General features: G+C 59.5%; 1 protein-coding gene across 1 annotated transcript in view; it reads right to left on the bottom strand.

The window, feature by feature from the left end:
• LOC123753168 (serine-rich adhesin for platelets) overlaps positions 1-12,545 on the bottom strand; it is a 28,036-nt gene extending 15,491 nt beyond the window's left edge. Inside the window, exons 1-4 of the mRNA XM_045735161.2 lie at positions 12,376-12,545; positions 11,748-11,917; positions 11,224-11,369; positions 882-1,041 (exon numbers count right to left, since the gene is read on the bottom strand). Of these exons, the coding sequence (XP_045591117.2) occupies positions 882-1,041; positions 11,224-11,369; positions 11,748-11,755 (314 nt within the window). The 5' untranslated portion in view covers positions 11,756-11,917; positions 12,376-12,545. The remainder of the gene's footprint in view (positions 1-881; positions 1,042-11,223; positions 11,370-11,747; positions 11,918-12,375) is intronic.
• Between the last annotated feature and the right edge of the window lie 700 nt (positions 12,546-13,245).

Genomic DNA, 13,245 nt, shown 5'->3' with positions numbered 1-13,245 from the left:
ACCACCAGGGGGGTGACACTAACCACCTGGGGGTGACACTAACCACCAGGGGGTGACACTAACCACCAGGGGGTGACACTAACCACCAGGGGGGGTGACACTAACCACCAGGGGGGTGACACTAACTACCAGGGGGGTGACACTAACCACCAGGGGGGTGACACTAACCACCAGGGGGGTGACACTAACCACCTGGGGGTGACACTAACCACCAGGGGGTGACACTAACCACCAGGGGGTGACACTAACCACCAGGGGGGTGACACTAACCACCAGGGGGGTGACACTAACCACCAGGGGGGTGACACTAACCACCAGGGGGGTGACACTAACCACCAGGGGGGTGACACTAACCACCAGGGGGGGTGACACTAACCACCAGGGGGGGTGACACTAACCACCAGGGGGGGTGACACTAACCACCAGGGGGGGTGACACTAACCACCAGGGGGGTGACACTAACCACCAGGGGGGTGACACTAACCACCAGGGGGGTGACACTAACCACCAGGGGGGTGACACTAACCACCAGGGGGGTGACACTAACCACCAGGGGGGTGACACTAACCACCAGGGGGGTGACACTAACCACCAGGGGGGTGACACTAACCACCAGGGGGATGACACTAACCACCAGGGGGTGACACTAACCACCAGGGGGGTGACACTAACCACCAGGGGGGTGACACTAACCACCAGGGGGGTGACACTAACCACCAGGGGGTGACACTAACCACCAGGGGTGACACTAACCACCAGGGGGGATGACACTAACCACCAGGGGGGTGACACTAACCACCAGGGGGGTGACACTAACCACCAGGGGGGATGACACTAACCACCAGGGGGGTGACACTAACCACCAGGGGGGGGACACTAACCAGCAGAGTGTGATGACGTTCTTGTTCTTCTGTTCCTCGCTGAGTTGGACGGCGGCGTCGTCCACCTGGTTGAGTCCGGCAGTCTTCTGGTGGTAGACCTCGGAGCACTGGTTGTACTTGGGGTTCACTTGTCTCATGCAGGGCGCGTGGCGGATGTACTCTGTAAGGTGTACTCCTGTCACTGGGGTACTGGCACAGGTACTGGGAGGATTACTGGGTTACTGGCACTCGTACTGGGGTACTGGGAGGATTACTGGGGTACTGGCACTCGTACTGGGGTACTGGGAGGATTACTGGGGTACTGGCACTCGTACTGGGGTACTGGGAGGATTACTGGGGTACTGGCACTCGTACTGGGGTACTGGGAGGATTACTGGGGTACTGGGAGGGGTACTGGCGCTTGTACTAGGAGGATTACTGGCAGGATTACTGGGGTACTGGGAGGACTACTGGGGTACTGGCAGGATTACTGGGGTACTGGCAGGATTACTGGGGTTCTGGGAGGTTTACTGGTAGGATTACTGGGAGGTTTACTGGTAGGATTACTGGGGTACTGGCACGGTTACTGGGGTGCTGGGAGGTTTACTGGTAGGATTACTGGGGTACTGGGAGGATTACTGGGGTACTGGGAGGATTACTGGGGTACTGGGAGGTTTACTGGCAGGATTACTGGGGTACTGGGAGGATTACTGGGGTACTGGGAGGATTACTGGCAGGATTATTGGGGTACTGGGAGGTTTACTGGCAGGATTATTGGGGTACTGGGAGGTTTACTAGCAGGATTACTGGGGTACTGGCAGGGTTACTGGGGTGCTGGGTTTACTGGCAGGATTACTGGGGTGCTGGGAGGTTTACTGGGGTACTGGGAGGTTTACTGGCAGGATTACTGGGGTACTGGCAGGGTTACTGGGGTGCTGGGAGGTTTACTGGTAGGATTACTGGGGTACTGGGAGGTTTACTGGCAGGATTACTGGGGTACTGGCAGGATTACTGGGGTACTAGGAGGATTACTGGGGTACTGGCAGGATTACTGGGGTACTGGGAGGTTTACTGGCAGGATTATTGGGGTACTGGGAGGTTTACTAGCAGGATTACTGGGGTACTGGCAGGGTTACTGGGGTGCTGGGTTTACTGGCAGGATTACTGGGGTGCTGGGAGGTTTACTGGGGTACTGGGAGGTTTACTGGCAGGATTACTGGGGTACTGGCGGGGTTACTGGGGTGCTGGGAGATTTACTGGTAGGATTACTGGGGTACTGGGAGGATTACTGGGGAACTGGGAGGTTTACTGGGGTGCTGGGAGGTTTAATGGCAGTATTACTGGGGTACTGGCAGGATTACTGGGGTACTGGGAGGATTACTGAGGTACTGGGAGGATTACTGGGATACTGGGAGGATTACCTGGGGTACTGAGTGCTGTAGGTACTGGCAGGGTTACTGGGGGTTGCCTTGAGGGTACTGGGGTTGTTAGTGGGCGCGGGAAGGCCCTTCACCACTTAGAGACAGTTAAGTGGTGAGACAGCTGCCACCCCCCCACCCCCCCTCACCATGTAGAGACAAGTACCCCAGGTACCCTTCCTCTTCCCCCCCTTCCCGGTAGGTGCTCCCGGTACCCACTTGAAGCATTTAAAACGGCCACTGTAGCACCCTGTTATAAGAGCAGTGAGGTACGGGGTCCTTATGGTCGACATTCCCGCGTCCCTCTGCCTCACTCCCGACCATCCGCGGCCACTCCTCCAAGCCCCTCCTGCTCCCCCACTCCGGGTCAAATGGCCCAATTTTGTCAGCGGGCTAATTTGTTGTGCATTATTTTGAGCTTATGAAACCGTAACTCAACTTGGCCAGAGTCAAAACGAAATTTGGAGCCATTTTGCATAGGTGCGGCCATTGTCCGGACACTATGTTGCCCGGGAATATGTGGCCAGAGCGAAATTGGGTGTTGATTTTAACCTTTTATATCCTAGCAATATCAGAACAGAGCAGCTGTTATTTTATCCACTTATTGTGGTGGGGGGAGGCCTTGACCAGTGGTGGGGGGAGGCCTTGACTAGTGGTGGGGGGGAGGGGGAGGCCTTGACCAGTGGTAGGGGGAGGCCTTGACTAGTGGTGGGGGGGAGGGGGAGGCCTTGACCAGTGGTGGGGGGGGGGGGGAGGGGGGCCTTGACCAGTGGTGTGGGGAGGCCAGGCCTTGACCAGTGGTGTGGGGAGGCCAGGCCTTGACCAGTGGTGTGGGGAGGCCCGGCCTTGACCAGTGGTGTGGGGAGGCCAGGCCTTGACCAGTGGTGTGGGGAGGCCAGGCCTTGACCAGTGGTCAAGGCCTGGCCTCCCCACACACACACACACACACACACACACACACAGGGAGGGTAGACGCCCACACGTCTCGCTGCACATGTTACCAATGAATGAAGACTCGCGGCAGATGACGACCGTAAAACTATTTTAAGAAGATCTGAGACGCCATCACTCCAGCAGCGGTAAGTGACAAGACATTGACAAGACAATGACTATTGGCAAGAGGCAATGTTGACCCTTAGTACCAACAGGTCAAGAGGGTACGCCTAGTACCAATAGATCAAGAGAGTACGCCTAGTACCAATAGATCAAGAGGGTACGCCTAGTACCAATTTCATACACCAATTTCAGTGCTGGAGCCCAGGAGCTGCAGGTCAACCTCCGGCAGCACAGGCAGGCCAGCACACAGCCAGAGCAGTCCGGCGCTTGTCTCTGTTAACGGGTCATATTAAACCACATAATTCCTCAAAATTGCTTTTAACATTTGGAGGAAACCAAAATATAGAGACAAAACTTGTCCCATGAACCAAGTACAATAGTTGAAAGTCAATTGGAAGTGTGTGTGTGTGTGTGTGTGTGTGTGGTCACTACACAACCCGTGCTCACCACATCAACACCTCACTGCTTCACACAACCCACACCAGAAAGTCGAGGCCCAGGAGCTGGAGCTCGGGTCCCTCACCAACAGCTAAAGATCACACACACACACACACACACACACACACACACACACACACACACACACACACACACACACACACACACACACACACACACCACACACACACACACACACACACACACACACACACACACACACACACACACACCACACACACACACACACACACACACACACACACAAACACATTAGGAAGTGATGTGGTGGAGGTTGACTCCACACACAGTTTCAAGTGTAGATATGACAGAGCCCAGTAGGCTCAGGAACCTGTACACCTGTTGATTGACGGTTGAGAGGCGGGACCAAAGAGCCAGAGCTCAACCCCCGCAAGCACAACTAGGTGAGTACACACACACAACAGCACCAGGAGCGAGGCAACATCACAACATAAAATTGAACATTGCAATATATATTCAGAGCGAGGGAGGACACCACACAACTGTCCATAGTACACCCCACACGCGCCCCTGGGGGGGGGGACACACACGCCCCTGGGGGACACACACGCCCCTGGGGGACACACACGCCCCTGGGGGACACACACGCCCCTGGGGGACACACACGCCCCTGGGGGACACACACGCCCCTGGGGGACACACACGCCCCTGGGGGACACACACACGGCCCTGGGGGACACACACACGGCCCTGGGGGACACACACAGGCCCCTGGGGGACACACACAGGCCCCTGGGGGACACACACACACCCCTGGGGGACACACACACACCCCTGGGGGACACACACACGCCCCTGGGGGACACACACACGCCCCTGGGGGACACACACACGCCCCTGGGGGACACACACGCCCCTGGGGGACACACACGCCCCTGGGGGACACACACGCCCCTGGGGGACACACACACGGCCCTGGGGGACACACACAGGCCCCTGGGGGACACACACAGGCCCCTGGGGGACACACACACACCCCTGGGGGACACACACACACCCCTGGGGGACACACACACGCCCCTGGGGGACACACACACGCCCCTGGGGGACACACACACGCCCCTGGGGGACACACACACGCCCCTGGGGGACACACACACGCCCCTGGGGGACACACACACGCCCCTGGGGGACACACACACGGCCCTGGGGGACACACAAACGCCCCTGGGGGACACACACGCCCCTGGGGGACACACAAACGCCCCTGGGGGACACACACACGCCCCTAGGGGACACACAAACGCCCATGGGGGACACACACACGCCCCTGGGGGACACACAAACGCCCCTGGGGCACACACACACGCCCCTGGGGGACACACACACGCCCCTGGGGGACACACACACGCCCCTGGGGGACACACACACGCCCCTGGGGGACACACACACGCCCCTGGGGGACACACACACGCCCCTGGGGGACACACACACGCCCCTGGGGGACACACAAACGCCCCTGGGGGACACACACACGCCCCTGGGGGACACACACACGCCCCTGGGGGACACACACACGCCCCTGGGGGACACACACACGCCCCTGGGGGACACACGGCCCTGGGGGACACACACACGGCCCTGGGGGACACACACACGGCCCTGGGGGACACACAAACGCCCCTGGGGGACACACAAACGCCCCTGGGGGACACACAAACGCCCCAGGGGGACACACAAACGCCCCTGGGGGACACACAAACGCCCCTGGGGGACACACACACGCCCCTGGGGGACACACACACGCCCCTGGGGGACACACACACGCCCCTGGGGGACACACACACGCCCCTGGGGGACACACACACGCCCCTGGGGGACACACGCCCCCGGGGGACACACACACGCCCCCGGGGGACACACACACGCCCCCGGGGGACACACACACGCCCCTGGGGGACACACACACGCCCCTGGGGGACACACACACGTCCCCGGGGGACACACACACGCCCCCGGGGGACACACACACGCCCCTGGGGGACACACACACGCCCCTGGGGGACACACACACGCCCCTGGGGGACACACACACGCCCCTGGGGGACACACACACGCCCCTGGGGGACACGCCCCTGGGGGACACACACACGCCCCTGGGGGACACACACACGCCCCTGGGGGACACACATACGCCCCTGGGGGACACACACACGGCCCTGGGGGACACACAAACGCCCCTGGGGGACACACAAACGCCCCTGGGGGACACACACACGCCCCTGGGGGACACACACACGCCCCTGGGGGACACACACACGCCCCTGGGGGACACACACACGCCCCTGGGGGACACACACACACACGCCCCTGGGGGACACACACACACACGCCCCTGGGGGACACACACACACACGCCCCTGGGGGACACACACACACACGCCCCTGGGGGACACACACACACACGCCCCTGGGGGACACACACACACACGCCCCTGGGGGACACACACACGCCCCTGGGGGACACACACACGCCCCTGGGGGACACACACACGCCCCTGGGGGACACACACACGCCCCTGGGGGACACACACACGCCCCTGGGGGACACGCACACGCCCCTGGGGGACACGCACACGCCCCTGTGGGACACGCACACGCCCCTGGGGGACACGCACACGCCCCTGGGGGACACGCACACGCCCCTGGGGGACACACACACGGCCCTGGGGGACACACATACGCCCCTGGGGGACACACACGCCCCTGGGGGACACAGGCCCCTGGGGGACACACACACGTCCCTGGAGGACACACAAACGCCCCTGGGGGACACACACACGCCCCTGGGGGACACACACACGCCCCTGGGGGACACACAAACGCCCCTGGGGGACACACACACGCCCCTGGGGGGGACACATACGCCCCTGGGGGACACATACGCCCCTGGGGGACACACACACACGCCCCTGGGGGACACACACACGCCCCTGGGGGACACACACACGCCCCTGGGGGACACACATAATAAATGAACTGAACTGAACGATCTTTTTGTCCAAGAGGACCTCATACCCTCACCCTGGGAGAGGCCAGACCTTATAAAGAACTTATATACAATCTGTCGAAGGATTGGAACATTAACTGAAGGCTTCCGACAGTTAACAGGCCAATAACAATTATGCTAAAAACCTTTACACTGCAGGTCAGTAAAAGCCGGCGCGGCGCGGCCCCCCAGTACCTCCCCGGTACTGTAGCGCTGCCCCCCCCCTCCAGTACCTCCCCGGCACTGGAGCGACCAGTCCAGTGCACACTCACCAATGCTCTCAAAAATTTTCCCAATATGAAGAACAATATAACAAATATTGGCCAATAACAGGCGATTATCTCAGGGTGTGTTGGGACGGGCGTCACTGTCTGTAGTGCACTGTCATCCCCAGTACACCCCTGTGGCCTCCCAGTACAACCCTGTGGCCCTCCAGTACACCACTGTGGCTCCTAGTACACCCACGTAGCCCCCAGTACACCCCTGTGGCCAACAGTACACCCCCATAGCCCCCAGTTCACCCCTGAGGCCTCCCAGTACACCCCCGTAGCCCTCAGTACACCCCTTTGCCCCCCAGTATATCCCTGTGGCCCCCAGTACACCCCTGTGGCCCCCAGTACACCCCTGTGGCCCCCAGTATATCCCTGTGACCTCCCAGGACACTCCTGTAGCCCCCAGTACATCCCTGTAGCCTCCCAGTACACCCCTGTGGCCCACAGTACACCCCCGTAGCCCCCAGTACACCCCTGTGCCCACCAGTATATCCCTGTGGCCCTCCAGTACACCTCTGTGGCCTCCCAGGACACACCTGTGGCCCCCAGTGCACCTCTGTGGCCCCAAGACACTCCTGTGGCCCTAATACAACCCCTGCGGCTTCCCAATACACTTATGTGGTCCCCAGTATATCACTGTGGCCTCCAGTACACCCCTGTGGCCCTCCAGTACACCTCTGTGGCCTCCCATTACACCCCTGTGGCCCCTCAGTACACCAATGTGGTCCCCAGTACACCCCTGTGGCTCTCCAGTACACACCAGTGGCCCCAAGTACACCCCTGTGGCCCCAGTACACCACTGTGACCCCAGTACCCTCCATGGCCCCCCAGTACACCACTGTGGCCCCCAGTACACCCCTGTGGCCTCCCAGTACACCCCTGTGGCCGCCAGTCCACCCCTGTGGCCCCCAGTACCACTCTGTGGCCTCCCAGTACACCCCCTGTGGCCCACAGTACACCCCCGTAGCCCCCAGTACACCCCTGCAGCCCCCAGTACCCCTGTGGCCTCCCAGGAAACTCATGTAACCTCCAATACACCCCTGTGGCCCCCAGTACACCCCCTGTGGCCCCCAGTACAACCCTGTAGCCCCCAGTATATCACTGTGACCCCCAGTATACCCCTGTGACCCCTAGTACATCCCCTGTGGCCCCCAGTACACCCCCTGTAGTCCCCAGTACCCCTCTGTGACCTCCCAGGACACTCCTGTGGCCCTTAGTACACCCCTGCAGCCCCCAGTAAATCACTGTGGCCCCCAGTATACCCCTGTGGCCCCCAGTACATCCCCTGTGGCCCCCAGTACACCCCTGCAGTCCCCAGTACCCCTCTGTGGCCTCCCAGGACATTCATGTGGCCCCTAGTATACCCCTGTGGATCCCCAGTACACCCCTGTGGCCCCCATTACACCCCTGTGGCCCCCAGTACACCTCTGCGGCTCCCAATATTCCTCTGTAGCCCCCAGTACACCTCAGTGTCTCCCAATACACGTATGTGGCCTCCCAGGACATTCCTGTGGCCCCCAGTACACCTCTGTGGCCCCCAGTACACCTCTGTGGCCCCCAATACACCTCTGTCGCCTCCCAGAACACATCTGTGGCCCTCCAGTACACCTCTGTAGCCCCTCAGTACACCCCTGTGGTCCCCAGCATACCCCTGTGGCCCTCCAGTTCACCTCTGTGGCTCCTCAGTACAACCCTGTGGTACCCAGTACACCCTTGTGGCCCCCAGTACACCTCTATGGCCTCCCATGACACTCCTGTTGCCCCCCCCCAGTATACCCATGTGGCCTCCCTGTACACCCCTGTGGCCCCCATAACACCCCTGTGGCCCTCCAGTACACACCTGTGACCCCCAGTACATCCCTGTCGGCCCAAGACACTCTTGTGGCCCCAGTACACCCCTGTGGCTTCCCAATACACTTATGTGGTCCCCAGTATACCACTGTGGCCTTCAATACACCCCTGTGGCCCCCAGTACACCCCTGTAGCCTCCCAATACACCCCTGTGGCCCTCCAGTACACCTCTGTGGCCTCCAGTACATCCCTGTGCCCCTCAGTACACCCCTGTGGTCCCCAGTACACCCCTGTGGCCCTCCAGTACACACCTGTGGCCCCCAGTACACCCCCGTGGCCCCCAGTACACCTCTGTGGCCTCCCACGACACTCTTGTGGCCCCCAGTACACGTCTGTGGCCTTCAGTACACCCCTGTGGCCCCCAGTACACTCGTGTGGCCCTCCAGTTCATCTCTGTGGCCCCTCAGTACACTTCTGTGGTCCCCAGTACACCCCTGTGGCCCTCCAGTACACACCTGTGGGCCCCAGTACACCCCTGTGGCCCCCAGTACACCCCTGTAGCCCCTAGTACCCCTCTGTGGCCTCCCAGGACACTCCTGTGGCGCCTGGTATACCCCTGTGGACCCCCAGTACACCTCTGTGGCCCCTCCATTACACCCCTGTGGCCCCAGTACACCTCTGTGGCCCCCAAGTACACCCCTGTGGCCCCCAGTACACCCCTGAGGCCCCCAGTACACCTCTGAGGCCCCCAATACACCTATGTGGCCTCCCAGGACACTCCTGTGGCCCCCAGTACAACTCTGTGGTCCCTCAGTATACCCCTGTGGTCCCCAGCACACCCCTGTGGCCCTCCAGTACACCCCTGTGGCCCTCCAGTTCACCTCTGTGACCCCCAGTACACCCCTGTGGCCCCCCAGTACACCCCTGTGGCACTCCAGGTCACCGCTGTGGCCCCTCAGTACACCCCTGTGGTCCCCAGTACACCCCTGTGGCCCTCCAGTACACACCAGAGGCCCCCCAGTTCACCCCTGTGGCCCCAAGACACTCCTGTGGCCCCAGTACACCCCCTGTGGCTTCATAATACACTTATGTGGTCCCCAGTATACCACTGTGGCCTCTAGTACACCTTTGTGTCCCCCAGTACACCCCTGTAGCCTCCCAATACATCCCTGTGGCCCTCAAGTACACCTCTGTAGCCTCCAGTACATCCCTGTGCCTCCCAGTACACCCTTGTGGTCCCCATTACACCCCTGTGGCACTCCAGTACACCCCTGTGGCCCCCAGTACACCCCTGTGACCCCAGTACCCCCATGGCCCCCCAGTACACCCCCGTGGCTCCCAGTACACCTCTGTGGCCTCCCACGACACTCTTCTGGCCCCCAGTACACCTCTGTGGCCTTCAGTACACCCTTGTGGCCTCCCAGCACACCCCTGTGGCCCTCCAGTTCACCTCTGTGGCCCTCCAGTTCACCTCTGTGGCCCCTCAGTACACCCCTGTGGTCCCTAGTACACCCCCGTGGCCGTCCAGTACACACCTGTGGCCCCCAATACACCCCTGTGGTCCCCAGTACACCCCTGTGACCCCAGTACCTCCAATGGCCGCTAGTACACCCCCGTGGCCCCCAGTACACCTCTGTGGCCTCTCAGGACACTCATGTGGCCCTCAGTACACCCCTGTGAAGCTCCAGTACACCCACTGTGGCGCTCCAGTTCACCCCTGTGGCCCCCCAGTACACCCCTGTGGCCCAAAGACACTCCTGTGGCCCCAGTACACCCCTGTGGCCGCCCAATACACTTCTGTGGTCCTCCAGTACACCTCTGTGGTCCTCTAGTATACCTCTGTGGCCTCCAGTACACCCCTGTGCACCCCAGTACACCCCTGTGGCCCCCAGTACACCCATGTGGCCCTCCAGTTCACCTGTGACCCCCCAGTACACCCATGTGGTCCCCAGTACACCCCTGTGGTCCCCAGTACACCCCTGTGGTTCCCAGTACACCCCTGTGGCTCCCAGTGACTCCCAGTAGACTCCTGTGGCCCTCCAGTACACCTCTGTGACCCCAAGGCACTCCTGTGTCCCTCCAGTTCACCCTTGTGGCCCTCCAGTATACCCTTGTGGCCCCCAAGACACCCCTGTGGCCCTAAGACACTCCTGTGACCCCCAGTTCACCCCTGTGGCCCTCCAGTATACCCCTGTGGCCCCCAAGACACCACTGTGGCCCTAAGACACCCCTGTGACCCCCAGTTCACCCCTGTGACCCCCAGTTCACCCCTGTGGCCCCCAGTTCATCCCTGTGACCCCCAGTACACCCCCAGTGACCCCTCCAGCATTGTGCTGTGACCTGCCCGTGGGACTCACCTTGCTGGTACCTGCCCTTGGTGTTACAGAGGTCCTTGATGACCCGGATAGTACCGGCGTACAGCTTGTTGAAGTACTCTCTGTGCTTGAGCGTCAGGCACCGGCGGGTGTAGTTGTCGATACACTGTAGACCGTTGAGCAGCACCCTGTGGGTCAGACACCTCGCTCACACACCATACGCCGTGGTCTGTACTAGGGGGCCACATTCACCAAGCAGTTACGCAAGCACGTACGCGCCTGTCCATCTTTTCTGATTCTTTGGCGGCTTTGTTTACGATTATTAGACAGTTAATGAGCTCCGAAGCACCAGGAGGCTGTTTATAACAATAACAACAGTTGATTGGGAAGTTTTTATGCTTGTAAACTGTTTAATAAATGTAACCCGTCAAAGATTGAGGAAAGATGTAAGTCAGTACTTGCGTAACTGCTTCGTGTATCCGGCCCTACTGGACATTATGTAAGTCATATGTGGTCATTAAAATTGTGAGCAATGTTGCCTCCTGGCCACCAGTAAGGTCACTCACGGACACATCCTGTTGAGCTCGTCGACGGAGGCAGCGAAGCCGAGGTCCTTGTTGGTGAGGACCTCCAGCAGGTTGATGCACTCAGTGATGTCATTGTTGTCGCAGTCTTGGCTGGGCGGGCGGCGGCCGCTCTCAGTCTGGCCTCGACCCCCGCTCTCCCGCGACGCTTCCTGTCACACACACACACATCTCATCAACCAACTCAACATATTGACACCAACAAGATATAAATATAAGTACAGACAGACTAATAGATCTGATGCAAGAGTCGAGGGCATTAGCGTGCAGACTATGCTGTCACATATTCTAGTGATTTAAAGGTTGGCGGGGTATAGCCTGTCGTTCACTCGGGACAGGCTGCCAGCGCCTGTCAACCTGCTCTACTGACATGTGAGGGGGGACTCAAGAGGACAAGACGGCGGCCTTCCAGTCAGACTGAACCTAACAATTGCACACAAAATGATGCAGATGTTCACACATATGGACGTGCACCTGCCCCTGGGAATGGCTTAGCTGACCTGAGCTCACAGCCACACCCAGCCACACCCAGCCCCACCCAGCCCCACCTAGCCCCACCTAGCCACACCCAGCCCCACTCAGCCCCACCCAGCCACACCCAGCCACTAACCTGCAGGACAGAGCTGACGGGGTCCAAGTCATCTTGGAAGGTGTTCTTGTCGGTGTAGGCGGCCCTCTGGTGGTGGGAGGTGGCCGAGGTGTACAGGCTCCGTCCGCCCTGCTCTCCTCTCCGCCTCCTCTCCAGCTCCTGGGCCCCAGTCAACCCTGAAATATGTCATATACTACCTGAGTAACACTGCTCGGGGAAGATAGACAGGGCAGCAGGCATACGGGACAGTGAGAGACACACACACTGGACACGTCCGATACCTGAGCCATATTTCGGACCCAAATTCTGACTCTCTGCGCCTATTCGCAGATTGAAATTCCGACTTTTTATACCAAAAATATGCCAATTACTGAAAGTGGCGATGGGTCACATTTTGCCCAAACCCCCCTGCAGTTTTCAAAATATCCCAAACATCCCAAATTCGATACCTGAGCCATATTTTGGACCCAAATTCTGACTCTCTGCACCTATTCGCAGTTTGAAATTCCGACTTTTTATACCAAAAATATGCCAATTACTGAAAGCGGCAGTGGGTCGCATTTTGCCCAAACCCCCCTGCAGTTTTCAAAATATCCCAAACATCCCAAATTCGATACCTGAGCCATATTTTGGACCCAAATTCTGACTCTCTGCACCTATTCGCAGTTTGAAATTCCGACTTTTTATACCAAAAATCTGCCAATTACTGAAAGCGGCGGTGGGTCACATTTTGCCCAAACCCCCCTGCAGTTTTAAAAATATCCCAAACATCCCAAATTCGATACCTGAGCCATGTTTTGGACCCAAATTCTGGTTCTCTGCACCTATTCGCAGTTTGAAATTCCGACTTTTTATACTAAAAATCTGCCAATTACAGAAAGCGGCGGTGGG

This window comes from Procambarus clarkii, chromosome 67 (assembly GCF_040958095.1).
Source record: "Procambarus clarkii isolate CNS0578487 chromosome 67, FALCON_Pclarkii_2.0, whole genome shotgun sequence".
Lineage (NCBI taxonomy): Eukaryota > Metazoa > Arthropoda > Malacostraca > Decapoda > Cambaridae > Procambarus > Procambarus clarkii.
This window is presented reverse-complemented; position numbering and strand designations above follow the sequence as displayed.